This window comes from Gymnogyps californianus, chromosome 23 (genome assembly GCF_018139145.2).
Source record: "Gymnogyps californianus isolate 813 chromosome 23, ASM1813914v2, whole genome shotgun sequence".
Lineage (NCBI taxonomy): Eukaryota > Metazoa > Chordata > Aves > Accipitriformes > Cathartidae > Gymnogyps > Gymnogyps californianus.
Window position 1 is genome coordinate 943863 of NC_059493.1, and position 24128 is coordinate 967990.

The 24128-nt window shown below is 56.6% G+C and overlaps 1 protein-coding gene across 2 annotated transcripts in view; it reads right to left on the reverse strand.

Moving 5' to 3' along the window:
• Nucleotides 1-1109: 1109 nt before the first annotated feature.
• Nucleotides 1110-24128, reverse strand: part of HK2 (hexokinase 2) — a 28348-nt gene continuing 5329 nt past the window's right edge. The window contains exons 2-18 of one of the 2 annotated variants that reach the window (XM_050910266.1): nucleotides 20315-20477; nucleotides 12960-13108; nucleotides 12438-12557; nucleotides 10880-10975; nucleotides 10621-10720; nucleotides 10189-10372; nucleotides 9428-9583; nucleotides 9007-9240; nucleotides 8484-8788; nucleotides 7812-7960; nucleotides 6923-7042; nucleotides 6469-6564; nucleotides 5856-5955; nucleotides 5514-5697; nucleotides 5051-5206; nucleotides 4300-4533; nucleotides 1110-3431 (exon numbers count right to left, since the gene is read on the reverse strand). In XM_050910266.1, the coding sequence (XP_050766223.1) occupies nucleotides 3287-3431; nucleotides 4300-4533; nucleotides 5051-5206; nucleotides 5514-5697; nucleotides 5856-5955; nucleotides 6469-6564; nucleotides 6923-7042; nucleotides 7812-7960; nucleotides 8484-8788; nucleotides 9007-9240; nucleotides 9428-9583; nucleotides 10189-10372; nucleotides 10621-10720; nucleotides 10880-10975; nucleotides 12438-12557; nucleotides 12960-13108; nucleotides 20315-20477 (2691 nt within the window). In that variant the 3' untranslated portion in view covers nucleotides 1110-3286. The remainder of the gene's footprint in view (nucleotides 3432-4299; nucleotides 4534-5050; nucleotides 5207-5513; nucleotides 5698-5855; nucleotides 5956-6468; nucleotides 6565-6922; nucleotides 7043-7811; nucleotides 7961-8483; nucleotides 8789-9006; nucleotides 9241-9427; nucleotides 9584-10188; nucleotides 10373-10620; nucleotides 10721-10879; nucleotides 10976-12437; nucleotides 12558-12959; nucleotides 13109-20314; nucleotides 20478-24128) is intronic. The other variant, XM_050910267.1, reaches the window with a different exon arrangement.

A 24128-nucleotide genomic window follows, 5' to 3' on the forward strand; every position in this document is an offset into this window, starting at 1 on the left:
GATCAGTCTGTCCATCTCTCCCTACGTATAATAGATTTGATCTTCCCTTCATATCAATAGTTACAATTTAATCTTCCCTTCTTCATTTTAAACACATTCACATAACATCCCATGGCAGCATTTTGGTGTGAGGTTACAGTCCCACTGAAGTTACAATCAGGCTGTACAGCAAACATCTCTGGTGCTCATCCCCTTTGAGACAAAAAGGAGCACAAACTTCTCCAAGTGTTTAATAAAAACCTTTCTTACAGCCACAGCCAAGGGCATATCTGCGGTCACAGGTTAACACGGGTGTCTTGTAACGCTTCAAGTATTGCTTTTTAACGGGGAACATTTCAGACCCTGCTTTACTCGGAGTCAAAGCAAAGGGGAAGCGAAAGCTTTCAAGCATTACAGGAGCCTTGTGGATATCCAGGCGGGTATCCACCTGACCAAGCCCAGCCAAAAATCCTCCCTGACCTCACAGAAAGCGTACATCCGTATCCTCAAGCTTCAGCAAGGGCTCCCTTGCTTTGTCAGCCCCACAGAGCTGCTGCTACCCCAGACCAGATACTGCGGGACAGACCGAAAGCAGCTGTAGCTCCAGGTAACTCGTACTGCCTTTCCTTCCTGCGTTCCGGGAGAAGAGAAAGCGCTCAGCAATTCGCCACCGCCCTGCGAGCTCAGGGCTAATCCTTCCTGCCGCTGTGAAGTTACAGCCCGTCCCTTGCTGCAAAGAAAGGCAAGGGGAGCGAGGTTACCCTGCTCCACCCGCCCTTGCTAACCAGGTACTTAGCTACCCACGTTTTCTTCTCGCCCTTTTAGTCGCCCGCTCCAACAATTTGCTGAACTGGAGCCCGAATCAGCTACAAAAGCAGGGCTGTGCCCCACACTCCCAATCTTTCCCGCTCTCCCCCCCCCCCCCCAAAACTTACAGTTGTATAAAATTTAGCTCGCTAACTGATGAAAACACTACGTATTTCAAAAGGGGTACAGCTGGATAAGAGTTTAAAAATACAGCCGCTAATGCAACCTTCTGCCCGGTGCAGCAGGTAAAAACATTTCTGCTTCAATTTTTCAGTAGGCAAAATGCTGGTCTGCTCAGGAAAGAATCACACACAACTGCTTGGTACCATATTAGAGGATTTCTGTATCGTCTTTCAAAAATTTATTTAACATCTTCTAAAACTTCCACTAAACTTGGTTTCTTACATCATTTCTATACACAGTCAGATTTTATTTGTTATAACTGTCTTGAGGCTCATAAAAAAATAAGCATTTAAAATGCCCAAAGAGTAATTTTGCTTTAAAATTGTGCTACTGAACTTGACCCCCAACATAGAAGAGATACTTTTGGTAATGAGGTTACCCCAAGCAGTATAAAAATATACATAAAAATAGACAAAAACTCTATCCTCCAAACCGAAGGTCTGTTTGTGGGAATTATTAATTTTTTTTTTCTTTTGTACATCACTGGAATTTCATTATCTTCTGCTAAATATTTACAGAAACACACCCACCCCCATCTGTACGCCTCTGCTCACTCAGGCAGAGAACTGCAGCGTTTAGTTCATCCGCAGGCTTTTCTGTTGGCAAAAATGAATTGTTGCTTTTCACCACGGCGCACCAAGCGATGCTACGGGCACGCACGTCCCTGGGAACGCTCGCCGACAGCCCGGAGGATGCCAGATGGAAATGAGGTGACACCAGTTATTGCTGCTAACTTCATCGAGCGGGATGACATTGCCTTTGCCGGTGCCTCGCTGCGAGCCCACACGCACCGTCAGCGCTCGAGCGCACGTGCCCGTGCCGAGCGTTTGCTGGACCGGGACAGTGGCGTGAGGGATACAGGCGCAGACACGGGTCCCCGCAGAGCCCTGGGTTCTTTCACCACGCGCTGCGATAGGAAGCGATGTGACCCTCCAGAGCAAGGCAGGCCGGGGAGGGCAGGGGGACAAAATAAAACCTCTCCTTAGGTTAAAACCAGCCTAATCTTGAAAGCTTCACTGCAGGGCCCCACTGCTCCTGTGCATCGCATCCCTTTTGTGCTGGTGATAAATTCAGAATGCCCAAACCTCTTGTACAGCCATCCTCAGGAATTTGGGTCTCTTTCTCCAGTCTACCCCAAGAAAATTTTAAATTAAAAAAAATAACACAAGAAAAAAAGAAAATACTCTGTACCATTCTTAAATGACATTAAAAGGTGAAATCAAAACTAAGCAATATAACCCCCCCCAAGACTATGTACATTAAAAGACGTAAGATCTCTTGAAACATAAATATACAGTGTATAAATCCAGGTGTCACCTAAAAGGCTGAAGACGCAGAACTATTTCACAGACAAAAAGCAAACCAAACTCACCGCGCCAAGTGTAGACACACAGCCACAACGTTTGGGGGTGTGTATTTGCAGGGAAGAGACCGACCCATCTTGGTGGTGGTTCCTTGTATCCGCACATGCACCAGGGAAGGATGCTAGTGGTTTCCAGGGGGTGTAACACAACTGTACATACATGCCACATTCCTACACTCTATTTCGGGTGCGGGTGAGAGGTCGGGAAATGGGATTAGACCCTGAGTCCCCAATTATTTCCAGGCACGTGCTCTGCTGGAGCGGTTAAAGGGGCACCTCTAACTTGGATCCAGCAGGTTCTTTAATATTGCTCACCAACAGAGATACTTGGTATCTCCCAGTGCAGACTCCGAACACGCCGGTTGAAATTCTGCACCCTGTGCTTTAAGAGTTACCATGACTTTCATGGAAATAATACAGCCTTGATCAGGGTAAAAGACTAATGGAGGTCTTTAGCCCAATCTTAAAGAGGTTTGCTTTCTACAGCACGGACACGCTACGACTCCGACATACATAAATAGGTACCAGTTACTGTAAAGTGACAATGCAGTGTCTTAATTATTCTAGCATTATCCTTTCTGCTGTTAGGGAAGATGTGAGAGCGGCTAGGAGATGTGGGGAGGAGAGCTGGTGTTTGACGGAGGCTGCAAGTGGAACAGGTCCAGCTCTAACTGGAAATGTAGGTAGACAGCCAAAAGACACTTTTAGCTTTACTTGATACGCAGTTTTATGGCATGCAATAAAACTCCTAAGACAACTCTTTATACAAAGCACACAGCATCTCCAGTCCCACTGGTGGTATCTCAACAGAACAAGTAAAGCTAAGAGTCTGCTTGCAAGGGGAGGCCACGTGTGTGTGTGTGTGTGTGTGTGTACGGAGGGAGGGAGGGAGGGACCGGGTGGGGAAACGTCCTGTTTTGCTGAAACCAAGCTCTTCGGCAAACCTCCTTCCTTCTATCGCTGACCAGCCTCCCGGATCCGGCAGGCCACCGCCGTGATGAGCGCTGCGCCCTTGCCGCTGCCGTCTTCCGACTGGAGGAAGGTCACTTCGCACTTTGGAGACAACTGCTTCACTGTTTCGTGCATGATGGTGGAGAAGCTGTAGGGCACAGGGAGGGAAGGAAGAGATGCTGATTCAACTCGCCTTGGGCTGAAGGTGCCAGCCCCACGAGGAACGAACCACACCTATCACCATAGCTGCCTTCAACAGAGGCTCAAACAGTGCTACAGAGGAGAAAGATGGACGGAGAGAGAGAGAGCTGCCGGGGTGAGGCACTGGAAAGCATAAGTCTCCATGCTTCAGCCCAAGTCCACAGCACAAGATAACCATGCTCTCCCTCCACCCAAGACTAAATCTGACCCCTTCCCTGGTCCCAAGCCCTGAGAGCGCTAATAAACCTTAGTAGCCCCGACCAGCCTCACCTGGGGGGATCTTCAGAGCCCTCCCTCTACCCACGGGCCCCTGAGCCCTATTTAAGCTCAGCCCTGTGCCTTTAGTCCCTGTCTGAGCAACATTGTCCTAGGAGTACCAGCCTTCAGCTCAGGCACAGTCATATTTTTGCTTGGCCGTGGGCCTTCTTAATCCAGATCATGGACTGACTTCTTGGTTTAGACCTGCCTCATCCCCATGACTTTGCCTGATGATCTGCACTCCTGCTCAAACCTGCTCACCATCTCTGGGTCAACCTGGCCTCAGGTACTGTGGGACCGGGTCCTGGCTGGTGCGAGGTCCCTGCTGTGTTACCTGTCTTGGTGCCCCATCCTTTCAGGGAGCAGCTGGTTCTTGCTGTGCCTTGACAGAGTTTAGATCAGCAAGCTACTGGCAGCCCTTGAGATCCTCAAATACCTCCTCTCCTCTCCAACCACCCCGTGAAGCTTTCCGCGCTGGCTCTTAGCACCCCATCTGCCCAAGATGGGCAGATGCACCAGTGTGAGCCTCCTTGGAGGGCAACCGCACACCAACTCACTGAGGGTGCAGCTTGTAGAGCGTCCCATCCACGCCGACCGTGACCTTGAGGAAGTCCAGCCCGCGGTTCTCCCGGATCTTGTCCACCACGGCTGCCATGCCGGCCCCGCAGAGCTGAGCTGCCCGCCGGGCCACCACCGTGCACACCTCCTTCACGATGATGCTGTCGTCGCACGTGGTCTCCAGGCCGAGATGCTGGAGGATGGAGCGGACTTGGAGCAGGGCCAGGCAGTCGCTGGGGAGGACGCAAGGGCCAGGCAGCATTAGGAGATGGAGCAACTTGGATGTGTGGCTTCCCCTTTCTTATCTACATCCTGCAGAGCACCAGGGACTCGTGGCTTGGGTGACACTGACTGGAGGGACTCCACAGCTCCCCTCTAACCTCAGCTTTCAGACCTGGATGTGGCTCTGATGTGACACCCTAATCAGCGAGGCTCTTTCAGGACAAAGCCATTGACTTGGAGCATGACGGCTATTTAACCTGTGGCCCCTCGCTGTCCAGGGCAGAGGATAAGAGGCGTCTGTGTTGCCAACCCCCGACAGTTTCCTTGTCTCTCAACGCGGGCACCGTCAGAACAGCGTGGGTTTTGCTGGCTTACCTGCACTGTACCACCCTGTGTCATCCTGGCTCCAGACGGAGTGCTCGGGACTTCTCCCACAAGCCCTGGGAATGCTTTCCCCAAACTACATCTCTGCTCTGATCTGCAGCTGTAAGGCCAGAGTTGGTGCTCACCCCGTCTGTTGGACCTCACCTTTCTATCTGGGACAGGAACTTGGTCTCAAAGATCCCTCGGGTCTTCAGCCTCTCTGAGATCCGTCCCCGGAAGAGCAGCCCTCGCTTGGTGAAATCCATCAGGATGTTTCGGACGATCTCCCCCAGGTACATCCCGCTGATCATCTTCTCAAACCTGGGAAGGAGAGGGCAAGGCTGGACATCAGGACAAGAAGGGACACTGGGTCTGGATCGGGATCCCGGCTCTGCCAGGTGCCTTTGACACAACCCCCTGGCCTGACACCCTGGAGCAAGTCCAGCAGCGCAGTCCCCACCCTGCGGGCAGGAGACCGGGGACAGATCGGTGCGTCGCAAAACCAGACGCTGCCCTACTCCTCATCCCCTGATGCTCCACCAAGAGGCTGGTGGGGCACCACTGAACTGTTCCTGGACACCTAGCCTCATCGGGGGTCCCTTCCCAGCCCCCCAAAGCCACCACACACCTTTGCTTCCCAGGGTTGAGAGACAGCTCATCCACCGCCGTGTCAAACTCTGTCCGTATGTCATCCAAGCACCCGTTGTCACCAAACGCCCCCCACTCCATGTTGACGCACATCCTGCCCTCCTCCCCTTCCACCAGCTCCACGTTCCTCATCTCCTCCATGTAACAGGCGTTGCTGCCTGTGCCTACAGAGAGAGAAGCATCTTTCAACGGGGCTGTCGGAGACGCGGGGCGCGTACGCAAGATAAAAGCCCTCAGATGCCTTCTGCAGCCAGGAGCACCCCACGGGGGTGGGTTTGGGACCACAGGCGGAGGAGCTCCGTAAGAAAGTTTCAGTCCTCACCGACTATCAGCCCAACTTCGCAATACGGATCTTCGTACCCACAGGTCATCATGGTGCCAACTGTGTCATTTACCACCGCCACCACGTCCAGGTCGAACTCCTGCAGAGGGATGGGATTGCGTGGGTTATTCCTGGAGGACAGAGCTTGCTACATCTGCTCCCACGACTGGGAAAGGACCTGTCTGCTGAGCATGGGAGCCCTCCAGGCACCCACGGACCTCCTGCAGCCCCACGTGTCTGCAGGCGGACGCTCAAACCTCAAGCCACCTCCAGCAAGACGCAACTGCAGAGGAGCTGGCACGCTGGGACAGCCCTGCCAGAAGCAGCCCCCAGGGCAGGAGCTTTGGGTGGTCTGCACTGAGGAAACGGGCATGGTGCCTCCCTAACTCACGGTGAGACAAGTCTGCTCCAGCCCTGGCCAGAAGCCAGCTCTTAGCTCCGGGGTCTGAAAAATCCAACCTCTCGTGATGACTAAGGGTGGCTGTTAAAATTCAGACATTCATTAGCCCTGTGCTCAGCCCATTAATTTGCTTTACAGGCCAATTAAAGATGCCGAAGACAGCCGGGATGTGGGAGCAAGCAGCCGGCTTCTCACAGCTACTTGGACGCTCACCTCTCTCCTGTGAATTGCCTCCTTCAGCAGGTTCACCACATCTTCTCCTTCACAGCCGGTCGCCTTGAAACCTTTTGTCCACTTCAGGAGAATCCCCTATTGTGGAAATACCCCACGGTAAATCACCCAGGCCGCTGGGCGGGAGGGACAGCAACCCCACATCCACCAGCTCTCGGCGGGCACTGCCCGGCACGTGGAGATCGGATCCTCACGCACGGAGGATGCCTCAGCTGGGTTGTCCCCAGAGCTCAAGGGATCTGCATTTGCTTTGATGCAGCAAGGGGGCTTTTCAGAAGCACCGGCAGCTCCGAGCTCCTGCCTGCCCCCTCTCTTGGGTCTCTATCTGACCTGCCACGTGGGCACTGATGCTGGTACGTGGAGTTTCCAGTGTGCTTTGGCTTTTCAGCCAGCCCTGGGTACCGGAGATGTATGCTACCAGGTGGGTTGGAGTTACCTCATCCAGGTTGGTCTGCTGGCAAGGGAAGGAGAAGGTGAATCCAAGCGGGAGCGATACGCCCTTCATTCCCATGTATTCCAGGAAGTCAGAGATGCAGTGGACGATGTGGTCAAAGAGCTGGGTGCGCAAAGCCAAAAGGAGAAGTTACCGTCACAGCGAGAAACTCAGCTGGATGCCAGCCTGCCTGACCTACTGGAGATGTTGATCCATTCTCAAGCCAACCCGGCTTTGAACAGACCAGGATGCTGCTCAGCTGCGCTGTGTGAGGTGAGCAAGCCCAAAACAGCTCCTTTTCCATCCTCTTCCTCACCGACAATGTGGTCATATCACTGTGATACCTCCACCTTGCAGGTCCCAGAAGGGATGGAGGGGCTAGCGGGGAGGTGACCAGCTTCCCAGGGGTGACACGGGAATCCGGTCCCTCTGCAAGGTATCCCCAGAGCCTGTCTGCTAGAAATACTCCCAGTCCCCGAGCACTGCCTGGAGTGGTTTGCAAAACTCTTTCCATCTGCAAATAAGACTCTGGAGACGTCTCTTACTGCTTGTGTTGTGGTTTCTCTATCTGGGAAGCGGGGATGATGCTTATCTGCCCTTGTGGAGTGTGTGGGATTTGGGGACGTTCGGTGATGTCTGGGAATAACACAATTTCTAACCTAAAAACCAGTCTCAAGCTTCCTAAAGCACATTTCAAACTCCAGAGCCTTGGGCAGAACTCGCTGCTTTAAAGGCAGGAGAGCGCCAGCCTTCTCCACTCCTGGTTTTGCACCCTGGAAAGCAGAGCGAGGCAAGAACAGCTCCCGTGGTCAGCCAGCGCTACTGTCTGCCACTTCTGCTGCCACCCCAGGGAAGATGCCCCAGTTTTCCACCTCCAGCTGCCCATCCTCACCTCCTCTCCCGTCCCCTGCATGATCTCCACCGGGATGGAGTAGATCTTGTTGTGCATCTCGACGCCGCGCCTCATCCCGTTCCTCACGCGCACCAGCAGCACACGGAAATTGGTACCTCCCAGGTCCAGGGCGAGGAAATCTCCTTTTTCTGAAACCCAAGAGAGAATCGTTAGGAGAGAGATCCCGACCAGGGGCATCCTGAACGTGGCACAAAGCTGATCCGAATCTGCCCTCTTCCTGGGCGAGGACCAGAAACCAAGACGTGGCTGGGAATGGAGAACAGCCGATGCAGGTAGGAAGGTGATGGAGAGGTTTGCTCCAGACTCGGGGAGATCGCAGGGCTTCGAGCCAAGGGGCACACACCCAAGCCACCGACAGAACTGGGAGCACAACCCAGGACAATGGCGGTGAGAAACCTGCGGCGGCAAAAACCGCGGTGAAAGCCAGGCTTTGTGTTAAGCCAAGTGCAGAACGTCCTGGAGGCTCCGCCGCTTTTCCCAGTGTCATACTGGAGGTTTAAAGAGCTTTGCGCCACTCCCACCACGAAGAGGGAACTGGCCATGGCTAAGGTCCCAGCCCTTCCCTAAGCGGTGCAGATGTTGGGAGCAGCAATGCTGGCTCTTTGCCCCCTACGCAGGACATAGGTGGGCTTACACACATGGTTACATCACCTGTCCCATCTGGAGTTGAGCACACGTAGGTGGGCAGCATTTTCACCGTTGCCTCTGCGTGCGTCTCCTTGCCCAGCCCCTTCTCCATCTCTATCCTCATCCTTTGCTTCACCTCCAGGAGCTGCTCGTGGCTCAGCTTGAGCGCCTCCAAAATCTTCTGCCGTGCCTTGTGCTGGGCGGCCAGCCTGTAGGCCACCGCTGTCACCATGGCTGCCCCTTTGCCGCTTCCATCTTCTGACCTCACGAAACGGATCTCGCAGTCCGGCAGCAGCTTCCGCACTGTCTTATGGAGGCGCCGGGCAAAGCTACGGAGGAGGAAAGAGGACCTGAGTATGGCACCGTGGGTGATGCGACCCTCTGGGGTTGTAAACGACTGGGGCCCCTTCGGAATCCAAACGGAGGTGCCCAGGGGAATATTTGGAGATGCTCCGCTTGTGCCAAGCTTTATCCACTGCTGGCAGGAACAGATTTGTGCGCGCTCACCCTCTCTCCCCACCAGCCTTGCCTATCCTCATGGACTCACTGAGGATGCTTCTTGTAGACGGAGCCATCCACGCCGACCGTGGACCGCAGCCGGTCCACCCCCTTGTTCTCCTTGATGCGTCGCAGGACGGCTGCCAGGGTGGCCCCGCACAGGTTGGCCGAGCGGGTGGAGACGATCTGGCAGATGCGGTGGGTGGCCACACAGTCTTCATGAGACGGCTCCACGCCCAGCTTGGTGAGGATCTCGTGGGCTTTCTGCAGCCCTTCTTTCTCCCTGCACATCAAAGAACAAAAAAAGGAATGCCGCCTGGAAATCCAGCTTTTGCTATCTGAAGTGTCCTGGTTTGCTCCGTGGATAGCCCCATGATGGGTCCTGTTTTCCCCCAGCACAGATGTCAGGAGATGGGCTGGGACCCCAGGAAACCATCCCGATCCTACTTCGGGAAGAAGAAGAACCTTACTTCTCAATAGCAGAGACGTATCTGGTCTCAAAGTGGCCGGTGGTGAGCAGATCTGGTGTGAGCCTTCCTCCAAACAAGAGCCCTTCCTTGGCCATCTTCACCAGGATGAGTCTGACCAGCTCTCCCATGTACATCCCACTGATCATCTTCTCAAACCTGCCGACGGGGGAAGCACAAGATGGGTTTGTTGGGCTGCGTGTGCCCTGAGGTGGCCACAGGTTGACCTTAAAAAACTCTTGGCAGCCCTCCAGGCCCCAAATGCAAGCTGGGTAATCTCTTTCCAGAGTAGTTTATCCCATCACTGAGAAAATAAAGCCGTGTTGACATAACCGTCGTTCTGCAAGGAGAACTTACGGCTACCTGAAGGGGGTCTGTCAGTTTGCAGAGGCCCCCCCGAGATCCCACCCATGCTGCCAAAAGCCGTCTGGGGAATGGGAGATCTGTAGGACTTGGATGTGGACATTAGGTGGTGGTGTTTGCCTTGGCTGGCAGATAACTCCATTGGCCGGGGAAAGAAACAGAAATCAACACACTCAAGTGAAAGGCTCACGAGGGAAGCGGGTGTTGAGTGGTTCAGTTGGGCGTACCCACCCAAATTTGTGATACAGCCCCTATTTGCATTGGCGTAGCTGGCACGGCGGAGGACGCGGTGACCTAGTTAACTAGGACAACCTCTTCGGTCCCACTAACGCCAGCGCAATGGGAGGACGGACAATGCAGAGCAAACCCCGAGCCTGAGCCGAAGCCAAGAATCTGCTTACAATTGTTTGCCAGGGTTGAGCGAGCCCATGTCTATCTCGCGGTCGAACTCCGTCCGGATGTCGTTGAGCACGCCGTCGTCACCGAAGGCCCCCCACTCCATGTTGATGCACATCCGACCTTCGTCCCCTTCCACCAGGTCAATGTGCCTCATCTCCTCCATGTAACAGGCGTTGGTACCAGTACCTGAACCAAGCACGGGGATGCGGTGAGAGAGGTTGCTGCCTTTCCCTTATTCCCCGTAATTAGCAACAGCCAAATGCACCGCAGAAAGCAACGATGGAAGAAAACAAATGTTGGGCAATCCTGGTTTTCGAACATCGCTATCCCCTTTCTTTTTCCCCCAAAAGACCCTGAAACCTGCAAGAAACGTGATCTCCTTCTGGAGTTTACGGAGAGATGGACCCCAGTTCTCGGCCCTTGCTGCAGCTCACCAACAATGAGGCCAACTTCACAGTTATGATCATCGTAGCCGCAGGTCATCATGGTCCCAACGGTGTCGTTCACCACGGCCACGATGTCAATGTCAAAGTCCTGAGATGGTGGAGAGGAGAGAGATTGAGTCGGCGTGGCCAAAACAGACCGAAACATCACGGGGGAGCCAAGGTGCGGAGCCTTAAGTATCCTGTCCCAGGGAACCGTGTGCCCCTGTCCCACCACCCCAGGAGGTGACAGACCTGCCCAACCTCTTACCCCTCTTTTCTTGATGGACTTGCGCAGCATCGACACCACGTCTTTCCCCTCCACGCTGCTGCACTTGAATCCCTTCGTCCACGTGACGAGGATGCTCTACGGAGAAACAGCAAGAAGGAATGCTCGGAGGACGGACCCACAAAGCCACGTGTCTCCAGGGCTCCCTGGTGCGAGGCAAGGGCTGGATGGACACACAGCACCACGGGTGAGTCTCTCCCTGTTATCAGCTTGCGAGCTGCGATATCAGCAACGATTTCCGCGTCTCTGCGCACGTAAAGTTTACGGCCGCGAAACAGCGAGCGAGTCGCTCGTTGCTCTTGCCGGCAGGAGGGAACATGATTCCCGTGACTGGGTTTTATGGAGCCCTGGAGCAAAACCTGTTCCCAAGTGTACGGAAAGCTCCTTGACCCGTCCCTGCGGGATGGGGGTCTCGCCGTCCCTCGCGGCCGGAGGCACCAGGTCCCCACCCAGCAGAGCCGTCGCAGTCACCCGGCTGGAGGCCGAGCTGAGCCTTGGGGGAAGGGAAAGGACTCGACTGCATTCGAAATCTCCAACCCTAGAGCCCCAGGTGCCTTAGTGAGGCAAACAGCGGCCCTGCCTTAAAGATGGGGAAACTGAGGCATGGAGAGAAGCAAACGGCATGAGGTCACCAGGGACAGATGCTTCCTCTCTCAGCTTCTTTTTTTTTTTTCTCTTTTTTTTTTCTTTCTTACAGCCCCCGCTTCTACCACAAGGAAAGCGTTAAATCTTCTTCCTCATTACTTTTGCTGAATCGCTCAGGCACAAGAGCATGACTTGCCCCATCCCTGGTACAAAATGCCGCCGCGTTCCCGCCCGGGGAGGACGTGCTGGATCGCCAGCGCACCATGGAGCCGCCCTCCTTTCTGATCCTGCCCGCGAAGCCGGGTGAGATAAGGGCAAGGAAAGCACCAGCTCCCCCCCCTGCTCCGACCCAAGAGCAAGAGCCCGGCAGAGGCTGTGGGTGGCAGGAGAGGGGCCACGTGCCTCGGCTGGGCTCTGCTTGCCGAGATGTTTAGTCTCCCAGCGAGGTCACCAGCTCCCGGCGGAGAGCCGGTGCAGCTGAGCGAGCTGACAGCCATCGATTCCCGGCTGCCTGGAGCACGGCGAGCAGCCGAGCCGGGTGACCGCTTCCCCCCCTGCCCCCCCCCGCCTCTCCCTGCGCCGGCTGCATGACAGGGAATGTGATGCTCGGCACGTCTGGGCCGCCTTTGGCTGCGGGCGGCTGGAGCTGCTCTCCGTGCCGCGGCCGCTCTCCTTGAGCTCTGTCTGCAGAGGGGAAAAAGCCGCTTTCCGCCGAGGCATCCATGCAGAGCGGAGCAACCAGCACATTAAACATCACCTCCTAGACCCCTGCAAGCCCCAGGACACACGTCCTTTGCTCCCATCAGCACCAAGACCTTACACGCTACCCAAACCCAACGAGCCTAATTAAAAGCACAAGCTAAATTGGTGTGGGACAGCTATTGCCCCCAGCGAGAGCTCACCCCCATCCCCGGCTCAGCCACAACCCTCGCGAGGAGGCGAGACCTTCGCTCACCTCATCCAGCTTGGTCTGGTGACACGGGAAGGAGAAGGTGAACCCAAGGGGGAGTTTCTTGTCTTTGATTTTCAGCTTCTCCATGAAGTTGGCCAAGCACTCAGCAATGTGGTCAAAGAGCTGAAAAAAAAAAAAAAAAGGCAAGGAGTGAGCCCTTGCCTGGCTGCCCCGACCGAGACGATGCACCAGAGCAGCGCCTGCGTCCCTCCCTGCTTGAGGGACCGGTGGTCTGTCACCCACTTGACACCTCCGTGGTCCTCACCCATCGTGGTTGCTTGGTGTCAGGAATTAATAGCTCCAGGCAAAGGAAGGCAAGGATCTACCCGGATCCTGCTGGGTGAGGCAGCAATAGGATGCTGCTCCAACCCCATTACACAGCTCGGGGTCTTGAGGTGACACCAGCCCTCTCTTCAGGCAGGAGAACTGCCCCAAGATGGGTGGTTCCCCCCATGGGGGGGAAGCCCTGCAGTTGGGGGGCTGCTCAGGAGAGTGGGGATGGGGGGGGAGAGAGGTTGAACCCACCTGCACCCCACTGCCTCGCATGAGTTCCTCAGGGATGGCGTAGATCTGGTTCTCCATTTCAACCTTCTGCAGGCCGTTGTCGGACACCTTCACTCTCAGCACGCGGAAATTGGTGCCACCGAGGTCCAGCGCCAAGAAGTCCCCATCCTCTGCGGGAACCCAGACAAGAACAACCAGTTACCTCGGCGGGTCCCTTTCAGCAGCATCAGTGCTCGCGCTGGACAGCCCCGGAGCAGGCGAGGAAGTAACCAGCCACCTCCCAAATATGAGGGTAAGGTACGATTTTTCTTTAAATATCTTTTCATTATTTTATTTATTATTTTTTTGATTTATTTATTTTATCAGAGCTGTGGCTGTATTTCCCGCCCCTCCTCTGCACCCCTGGCACCCCCATAGCTGATGGGGGATCGAAGCAACGTCTTCGAGACGTATCCTGATGCCCTGGGTTGGGTGTGCAGAGGCAGTGGCTGAGCCGGGAGCACGTCTGCTGGCAGGAGGACAGATCCCACCGGCCCCATCCAGACAAGCCCAGCCCATGCCCAAACCGACGGCGCTCCCGGGGAAGAAGAGCTCCAGCCTCAGGCTCCGTAAGGAAGAAGGCGGCAGAGCTGCTCCTGACCCTATTGATGCAGGATGCTCGCAAAAGCTCCTAAATCTCCAGCCCAAGCGGTTAAAACCCTGCTAGCCGGCTGTCGAAACACTAGAGTTTGGCTAAACATTTGCTATATGGAAAAAAAAAAAAAGAACCCTCATGTTCAGGCTTGGCTGCTGCAGTTCAGGACAACCTCCCCTGCCCTGCCCCAGGAATCCCGTGCACTCTTGGCATGTGGCTTCTCGCCGAAGGCAAGACTGAAAGGTGTAAGCACGAAACCAGGGAGCGGGGGGGGAAAAAAAATTCCAAAAGACCTTCGGGGCTCATTGCTGCCTTCCCCAGGCAGACGTCGGAAGCAGTTTCTCCGTTGGTGTTGGCCAAGAGGAGACCCAGGTCCTGCTGCCTCCAAGACGCGAGGGCTGAGCCCAGCAGGTTTCACCTCCGGTTTGTTTTTATTGTACCAGCCACCAAGGCAGCTCGCTGGATTTGGGACCAACTGAGACCTGGGATGCGGGAAAAGCGCCAAGCTGGCTGTTTTAAATACCTAGCAGTGTGGGGAGAGGGATGGGGGAAAGCCCTCTATCAGCACTGTTTGATTTCTGAATGCATTAAATGTGCTGTGCTGGCTCCCCCGGGCAGATTACAGCGCCCGGGGGCCGCATTGTGCCCGCCGATGCTTTTACAAAGGGGCTACAGTTGAAACAAAAAGTGTGGTTTATTAGTATTCAAATGACACCAGGCCAGCCAGCATCTCCAGTGACTCCAGCTGAAAAGGCAGCTCGCCCGTCCAAGCCTGCGGGGCGTCCATCTGTCCTGGCGTCTTTCCTGGGGCTGACCCTCCGAGGACTCGGGGCGAGGGAACTGGGGACAGTGACGGACTCGGAGCCTGGGCTAAGAGCAGCTTTATAAAGTCCCTTCGGCAGCTGAAAAGGTCTATCAAAAGCAGTCCTCGTGCTCCGAGGAAATGAGATGAGGAATAAGAGGGGTTCAGAGGTCTCGAGCAGCGTTCAACAGCCTTGCCGCTCGGGATGGAGAACGGGGGGGAGCACTGGGGGGGTCAGTGCATCACCCCAGGGGGGTCAGCGCATCACCCCAGGGGTGACGCAGGGCAGGTCGGGTCCCGGCTCTCGGTGGTACCAGCCCATGCCAAGCCCCGCCGCGCAGGCTGCGATGCTCTGGCTGCAGTCCCGTCCCTTAAGGTTACACCCCGAGATCGGCCGGCGGGACGAGGAGATGCCGAGGCAGTTTTACACCATTATTTTAAACAAAAGCTGAAGTTCAGCCGTGTCCCTGCACGGGCTCTGGCCAACCCTCACTTCATCTCTGGAGCAACGCGTGCACACCCTGCGAGAGCCGTTAACCCAGAACCGCGGAGCACTCCAAACCCAGACCCCATCAAAGCTTTGCAACGCTTCCCTCCTCGAATAACACCCTCGGCATAGCTCTCAGCGAGGCAGCGTAGCCAAGAGCCGTCCCGTTCAGCGCTTACAGGGTCGGAGAACAGCACGGGAGCTGGCGGAGCACCAGAGTGCCCGAGCTCATGCGTTGGGGCAGTCAAACCCTGAATATTCATTTCTCCTCCTTGCCTCACGCCCGCGTTGACCATTTGCAGGGATGAGGTTCAAACCAGTTTGGCAGCTCCTTTTGCAGACTGTCTGCCAGCCACAGGACATGCCTCGGCCACGTCTCCTTACACGGATGCTGAAAATGCACCAGGAAAACCCTGGCGAAGCTCCTCGCTGTCCCGACGTCACCGGTAAGCCCACCGTGGGGATTTACCCTCAGCCACGGATGGGCAGAGCTGGACGTGATGCCTGGCTGGGCACCGCTGGCATCGCGTTCTGCCCCAAAGACGGGTCAAGCCACGCTCCTGCTCCTCTTGCCGTTGGCGCAGATGCTGTTCCGCTTGCTAGCAGAGCGTGAAAAATACCTCACGGGGCTGATAAATATGCCAGGGCTAAGGATGCTGGAGCCAAGAGGGTCACAGGTTGCTCAGCTCCTTGGAGATAACGTGGGGAACCCAGGAGGATCCCCCCAAAAAAAAGGCCAAGGAGCCGTGGACGGGGCTGTCCTCCCATCCTGCCCAGCCCTCCACGCACCCGGTATTTCGGCCAAACCAGCCCTGTGAGGCTCGTGGCCCGCAGAGCCGTACCAAACCAGCTTTCCTTTGACCTGCCACCCACCGGCCCTCGCCACGAAGCAGCAGCGGGACCCAAGCGAGCAACCAAAAATCCCCCTTACAAGCTGCTCAACAGCCACGGGAGAGGTACAAGTGGTTCGAGTGGCGGCTGCTGAAGTCAAGGCGTGGATTCCCGGGCGGATGGGCTTTGCAGGAGGAAAAAGGCAGCGAAATCTCCCTTGGAAAATTCCCAGGCTGAAGCAATACGGCTGCGTGATGGGCTCCGCTGGCCGATACGACGTCTGGGTCCTCCCTCTGATCAGGGCTGCCTCGTTACGTGATAAGATAGAGGCTGCGATGCTGAGCTCACAAACCAAACAGCGAGGGCAAACACGGAGCTCTGATTCAAGGGCCTGTTTGCTCTCAGCAAACCACCGAAGGGTGAGTGTTTAAGTGCCTTTCAAAATGCCTGCGCTCCCTGGAAGAAAGCATGGGGCAAAGTGGGCAGAGGAGCTCGGCCGTCCTTAGAAATACAGCCAGGGGACCGGAGCGTCGTGTGCAGGATCGTGCCCCAGCGTCTCGGAGTTCGGTCACCCCAGACCTCCACCTCAAACCTCAAGGCTTCCGACCGACTGCAATCCCATTTTGTGGGACTCCTTGGTCAAATCGGCTTAATAAATAAAAAAGTAAGAGGAAGAGAAAAAGCTGGAGCAGGTCCAGGCTCTGCGCCCGCCCCCCCAGGGAGATGCAGGAGGAGGTGGAGGCGCTGACCCCGGCGTTTCCCACCGCCATCCCTGTCTGCGGACGCCCTCGCCAGCCCTACCCTGCCTCCTTTCAGCAAGTTGAGAGGCTTCGAGCAGAAGAGGGAATATAAAAGCCCCGGCGCTCACATCAGCATCTCCACCAAATTAGCGCTGGAGAACAGCACAGGGGCTTATGATGTACTGGGCATGAAATACTGGGTTTGCAGCAACAAAAGATCCGGGATTAACCTGGTGGCTTGTTTTGGACAGAATCAGGTCCAGCAAAGAGCAATTCACACTGACCACAGCGAGAGTCGCCCGGCAGCGATTCCCCAACGCGATTCCTTGCTGGGGAGTGCGGTAAATCACCGGGCGAGGGGCTCTGGGCATGAAAATGGCATTTTCTTTAAAGTCTTTCAAGACCATGGGCCATGCGAGCTGGTTTTCTTGCAGAAGCAGCTGGTTGTCGGCAGGAACTGGGCCCACCGGCCAAGGGAAGGGTGTTGCAAAGAACCGTCCGTTGAATTTCCAGGGATTTGACCACCAAAGTCCTGCAGCATCCTCCTGAAAACCCCAGGCCATGGATATCAGCTGCTGGGGCTTAACGGAGGATGTACCAGAAGATCCTTGTGTCAACATTAGCGTGGAGGAGGAAACGCAGCGACGCCGGCAAAGCCTGGAAAAACCAGGAAAGGAGCAGGGAGGAAGGTGGTGTTTGCAGTAAGCAAGGCGAGCCCTTGCTCGGAGCCACTGGGGCTCCAAGGAAAAGTTTATCTGGGGGTCTGTTTTCCCCCACCAGCCTGCGGTAGGGTGCCCACCACCTCGCCGCAAGCACGGCGCAGCGGGTGTTTCGGTGGGCGCTGGAGCCGAGCAAAGCAAGAAAAGTTGTTTTTAGGAGAGCTCGCGCTTCAGAAGCAGAAATCCCCCTCTCCCCTTATCAGGCGGCGTCAGGAACGGCGAAGGCATCGAGAGCCAAACCCCCGCGGCGCAGAGGCGGGTGGAGCGGTCGGGAGCCAGGTCTGTGTTTTGCCTTCAACCTGCAGATGTGACCTTGTATTTCTGTAAGCGCCTCTCATCCGCCCGGATCCCGGGGAGCTGCTGGCTGCGCATTATACGGGGCGTAATCCGAAAGCAGAGACAACTCGTGCTATAGCAAGGAGGGGTAGGATGGGGCAGGGATGCTTCGCAGGAGGAAGGTGTGGAGCCCCTGAAGCCGGCGTGGCATCGGCATCAGGTCAGAGCTGGCGTGGCCACAAGCAGGGCTGGAGCAGAGGAATAACCTGTCTTTCGGGTGGGAGGCAGCTGCTGACACCCGAAGTGGGTGGGAGCAGGACTTCGCGCCTCGCCGAAGTCAGACTTTTGCCCAGAAGCTTCAAAAAAAAAAAGCGGAAGAAGGAAGGACGCACCCCTGGCCCTTGAGCTCTTCCCGAGCTGTTGTCACACCGTCTCATCGCGAAGCTGACGTGCCAGGGGAGCTGGCACCGAGCCCCCACCTTGGGCTGGCCTCGGCTCACCCCCACGGCCCCGACATGCCACCTTCCAGGCTGCGCCCCCCCCCCTCCAAAACCCGACAGCAGAGACGCCGATGCTGCTCACGGCCTGGATCCAGCTGGAGCCGTACAGGGAATCCCAGCTCTTGGCTCCCTGGGATTTGCTTGAAAACCTCCCGCTTTCCAATTCCTGGGCAGCTGCAGCCCCGTGACTGCCTCAGCATCCCTTTTGCGTAACATTTTCCGTGCTGCCGTGCCCCTTTTCCCCCCCGTGCTGAGCTTGCTTTGGGTGAGAAATGCCAGCTGAGATACTGGAGAAGCCGCAAATCGGGAGGATACGGTGAAGGAAGCCAGGGCTCGCTCTCGTAAGGGCAAGGAGAGGGATTGCACCTTCTCCCCAGCACGGGTCAGGGTGCTGCGAGCTCTGCTGCTGCCACTCGGGAGCTCTGACACACGCTCTGCCAGCACCCAGCACCTTTGGCTGCAATAGTTCCCATGCCCGGGGGCGGCATTCTGGCTATCCCTGTAATTAAAAATATTCTCAAACATTTAAATAGATTGAAATCTCGATCCCGGGGCAGGCAGCCAGGTCCAGCTTTTGGGTGTACGTGCGCTGGGGGGGGGGGGGGGGGCCGAGCAGACGGGATGCAGCCGGCAGGATGGCTCCGGGTGCAGGGATGCTTTAATACTGCAAGGGGGCTTATAAGAAAGATGGGGACGGACTTTTTAGCAGGGCCTGTAGCGACAGGACAAGGGGGAATGGTTTTAAACTAAAAGAGGGGAGATTCAGACTAGATATAAGGAAGAAATTTTTACAGTGAGGGTGGTGAAGCACTGGACCAGGTTGGCCAGGGAGGTGGGAGATGCCCCATCCCTGGAAACATTCAAGGTCAGGTTGGACGGGGCTCTGGGCAACCTGAGCGAGTTGGAGATGTCCCAGGGGGGTTGGACTAGGTGACCTTCAAAAGTCCCTTCCAACCCAAACCAGCCTGTGATTCTACGATGCCTGTGACTCCGCAGGGACTCGGGAGGTGCCACCACCCCCGCCCCAGACCTCAGCGCGATGTTCCCAGCAAACACCCACCCAAAGCTGGCTGGGGATGCAGACCTTCAGCTCATCACCTTTGTCCTTGCCTCAAGAGAGCGGACAGCCAGCAGCAATGGGGTTTTTTTGGCTGTTTGAGCAGGGCTACCTCTCGGGTACGCCCTATTTACCACCACCACTCAACCGGCAGGCTCGCACCGGCTCGGCGTGCTTCTCGGGAAACTCCAGTCTGCCCAGTCGCTGCCCGCCGAGGCCAGGTTGCTTGAGACTCCAGCCACAGCATCTGCTGGGACCCGCTCACCTCCAGAAGCCGGGTATGAGAATACAGCGGTGGCAAAACAGCCGGGGATGGGGAGGGAAGGGCAGATGGGTCTTTCCATCAGCTCCCTTCCTCTTTATCCACCTTTCCTGCCGGCTATCAGCAGTCTCGGCCGCTGAGAGTTTGCAAGGACCCCCCGTGAAGCTGGACGCTGGAGCAACCCCAACTCTGAGCAACTCCAGCCAACGGGACCGACCGGCCCGGGGACTTTCCCTGGGGCTGCAGCCAGCCCGGATGCGGAGCCGGGGGCAGCTCCGGCTGCTTGGGGCTCTCTGTCCCTCCCTGCTCTTCAGCAGCCAGGACCGCTCCACCGGCTTCCAACACCGGGAGATTCGGCAGATCCTGGGTGGCATCTGCATCCCGCTGCGTGCCGGTGGGCAAGGGGCGATGCTGCAGGGACCACGACAAAGCTCCTTCCCAAAACACCAAGCTAGGAGAGGGAGGCGCAAGGAAATTTCCCATATGGATGCTCGAGGAAGCAGGTTTTTGGGTTGAGAGGAGCAAGCTGGAGCCCGAAACGGGGATGCGCCTGGCTGGGAGCGTGCTGCAGGCAGCCCGGCTCCTGCCAGCGCGGGAAGCAGGCAGAAAGGCCGTATTGTGAGAAGCCGAGCCTGGAGAGCCCCCTTCTCCTCCCGTGGCCCTCGTGGCATTCAGACAGCGGCTGGCACCGCTGCCCGCTTCAGCGCTAATGAAATCTGATGAGCCGGACTCGTGACTGTCTCCGTCCTGCCAGGAAGGGCACGCGAGGGCTGGTTCCCACCCTCCCTCCCACCAGCAGGAACTGGGACCCTCCCCCCCCCCCCCCAAGTCCCAGCACAGAGGAGAGAACGAGACCTGTCCCCACGCTAAGCCTCGCTCAGCAGAAGCGCGATGAAGCCCCAAGGACCAGGAGTGAAGGCGGCCATGGGTGCCGTCCCTGTTTCGGCAGTGCCGTGAGGATGGGTGGCCCCAGCCCTCCCTCCTGGCACGTGCCGGCACCTACCGAGGCCTCCCCACCGCACTCTCCCTCTGCTCTGCAAGGAGGGAGCATCTCCCATCTCACGGTACCTGTCCCATCCGGGGTGGATCTCACGAAGGTGGGCAGCATCTTCACCGAGGCGGTGGGGTTGGTGTCTGCTCCCAGCCCCTTCTCCATCTCCTTCCCAAAACGTTGGGACACCTCCTGGAGGGTCTCCTCGGAGAGCCGCATGTGGTAGAGGTACTTGTCGATCTGAAAGGTGGAGATAAAGGCAAAAAGTCAGCTGGAGGGTTGGGGACACGGGCACAACCCCTGCGACACGGTCAGGACAGCGTTCAGCCCCCCCCTCACGTCTGCTGGGGCTGATGCACGAAGCAGGAGCAGGTCGTGACCCACCTCGAAGGGCAGGACACGGCTGTGCCGGCACGTTGCCAACACGGCAGTGCCGCAACAGCCTATCTCCAGGCACGCCGATAACGCCTGCCGCCGTTCCTGCACCTCTTCCTGAGCATCCGGGGCCGCTCTCCAAAGAACTCACCAAATGCCACCCCACACCCTCCTCGGCAGCATCCCCTTGCCCAGACGGGTGCCAACTTGGGAACGCCGAACCCCGAGGAGCTCCCGATGCTCCGCAGCATCTTCGCCGCTCATTCACCTACGGGCACCCAAACAGGTTGTGACAGAAGTAGGACCCAAACTCGACAACCTTCCCTGCCCGGGCTGTGAGTCAGGAGGTCGGTGCCGGAGGTTTTCCAGCTGGGAAGCCCTTCCTACGCCGTGGCGGCAACGTGCCTCAACCTTGACCCCCGGGGCCTCTTCCTACGTGAAGGATGCTCGGCAGGAATCCACTGCCCATTCATTTCTTCGCTGCTGAGATCACCCCTACAAAGGGTTACGGTGCCGAGAGCTACTCAACCTCCTTGAGCAAACAACGCTGTGTGACACAAGTGGGTGCCGTGGCCGGAAAGGGAAGAAATCCACCCCCCCCCCCCGCTCCTGGCAATCGTTTATACCCTTCTGCTGAGGCTATGAAGATGCCCGGCTCCTTCCATAAACGGCATCAAAGCGTCTCGTCTTCCCCGGGAAAGGCATGGAAAAACTCCTCCCTGACCCATCCATTAGCACCGTGCATGTCTCTGCAGCCTGGCTGGAGCAGGGAAGGGAAACGGAGAGGCGGACGGACTGCCAGCTCCCAAACTATGCCCTGTTTCAATTAACTTCACTTAAAATTAATTAAAGGGCAGCTGCGAAGTCAAGAGGAAAACTCCACCCAGTTAGCTCACCTGTCTGTAGGCACGTAACATAAGGTCATCAGAAATCAAGCACGAATTTTTTTTTTATAGGGCTACGCTATAGGAAATGGGCATTTTGTGGGCAAGTAATAGCCATCCGCCCCAGCGTGACCTCGCTCACGGATGCAGCCGCTCGGACCCTGGGCTGAACAAAACAGCTCTGCTGTGGTTTTGCCAGCTCCGCTGGAAATTTAGAAGCCGAGTCCCCAGTTGCTCCGCTTACTGCAGCGAGGTCGGAGGATGGAGGGAAGCCCGGCCGAGCACGCTCCGGGAGAGATGCTTTATCCCCTGGGAGCAGCATCCTTGCCAGTGTGATGGGTAAAAACCTCCTCCTGGTTTCTCTTAGTGCTTTCAGCTCCTTCCCATCAATCGGGAGCGGAGAGCGAGCACCCGCCAGCTGGGAAACCAGGCAGGCATGAGGAAAGGATAAGGATAAGGAAACCTGGAGGTTTCCCAGGGCCGGCTGTTTACCAGTCCCTCCTTATCCACCCCAGCAGCAGGAAGTCAAACACTCCTCTCCTTCCCCTCCTATTTGCTTTCGCTTGCTGAAAATTTCCACCCATGTACGGAGGCTCCGGTGACGGGTGCAGGGAAGGTGGCCGCTGCCCCAGCTCACCTCCACCCTCTCCCTCCTCTTCCAGTTTCAAGAGGAGCCCTGGGTCCGGAGCCCACCTCCACCCCAGCCCCAGGGTAGGAAATCTCCCGTTTAGCTGCCCCGACGACGGTTATCGGTCGATGCCGTCAACCCAGGACAGACGGCCCAACCCCATTTCTTAGCCGTGAGCCAGAGAGAGAGCGTTATCCCGGCTTGCAGGGGCCTTTCACAACCTCCTCAGGAGCCACCGACCTGCCCCTTGGCACGGGGAGGACCTCAACCAGACTCTGTCTCCTCTCCAGCAGCATCTGACCCAGGGTGTCGGTGATAATTAGAGACAAACCCGGGCGAGACTGGGTGCTCTGCCTCCCAGCAGCCTCTCACCCCCAAGAGACCTTCCTTCACGGGACTTCTTTGGCAGCCTACGGTGGTCAGGGGGTCCTGGTGAGACCACCGTGAGCGGGGACGGGGTCCCAACGAGGTGTCCCCATCCCAGCGGTGGGGTACCACACCAGCAAGGCTCGGGGCAGAGCTTCCCCCGTGCACAAACCGCACGCCGCTGGCGTTTCTCTCCTGTCCGTCACCCTGACTTGGCTTGCTTTTCCTCCTAGACTGGCAAGATGCTGCTAGGGGAAGATCTCATCCCAGAGAAGGTGGGTGCTTTGGAAGCTCGGATGCACAAGAAGCCGTCGCTGTTTGCTCCTCGATTCCTGCCCAAGGCACGGGGCAGTGAAGGTGCTGCGTGCACGACCCGCCAGCCCCCCAAAATCACAGCACGGGAAAACGAGGCGGAGGTTTCACCTCCTTTCTCCAGGGCAGGCACCGCTCAGCACGTTCCCCATGTCCTCCAGGCTCCAGCGTACCAGGAATAATCGGCAGCGCGAGAAACAGGGTGACCTTCTTCTAATCTCCAAAGCCCTTTTAAAACCTGGATCATCTTCTCCTAGGGATGTAGACGTCGTCCCACGTGGCAGCTAAGGCAGGTCAGGGCGTCCTGCAGAACGGCTCCAGGGCAGCAGCGGCTCAGCTCCTTCCCAAGCGAGAGCGCCTTGGTGCGTAGCTGACCCCCACCAAGGAAGAGCCACGGCCACCTTCGTGCCCAAGGCTTCCCAGCCCCACGGCCCGGTTCGTTACCCCAATTACCCCCCCTGCACCCAAGCACACCTCACACGGTAGCAAAGATAAGGTAAGACAGGGGAATTCAGCGCCGAAGCACGAGTATCTTTCAAGACAAACCACCTTCTCGGTTGTTTAGCCTTTTTTAAGATGGTTGCCAATTCCAAATAAATAAAGTCACTAGGTTAGGATCCGGAACGGGGTAATTTAATTTCTGGAAAGCTTCCATCATGAATAATAGTGTTTCCCCAAGGAAATCTAAATAAACTGAATGGAGGAGGAACAGATTTAAGCTGGGAAGTGCTGGGCGTGCTCACGGCCGAGGACAGTTGCACACAGGGCAGGACATTTTGTTAAAGAACCGGATCGTTAGAGCCGCTGCGGGTGTAACGAGTTCAATGCAGGTTTTTTTTGAACTAAAACCGAGCAAATCCCCACCTCCTAGCTCAGGGCTGTCTCCAAAAGCTCAGCTAATTTCTACGCCGAGCATCCGCCGCCGGGTGCTGGGGAAGTGCCCGGCGTTGCCCTTCCCTGCTGCGAGGCCACCGTTGGGCAAGGTCCATCCGCCCCAAGGCCGAAGAAACCTCAAGTTGCCCAATTTTTGCCGCCAGCTGGAAGCCGAGTGAGCCGTGCCGTGCTGAGCCGGGCTTAAAGTACCCCAAAAGCCAGGTTTGCCTTTGCAATGATGGCAATAACTCACGGCTCCAGTACCAGCGCCGCAGCTGGATGATGTTCTTTTGCCTGAAGACTTCTCTTAATCCTCCCAATCGGGGCTAGACCCTAAGGGGTCAGCGCTGCAAATATATTAGCCTGCGAATAACGTCATTCCGGTTCAATGCCGCTATCCAGGGAGAAAAAAATTAATTCCTCAGCTTATACGTTTGCAAGGTGGTCCCATCA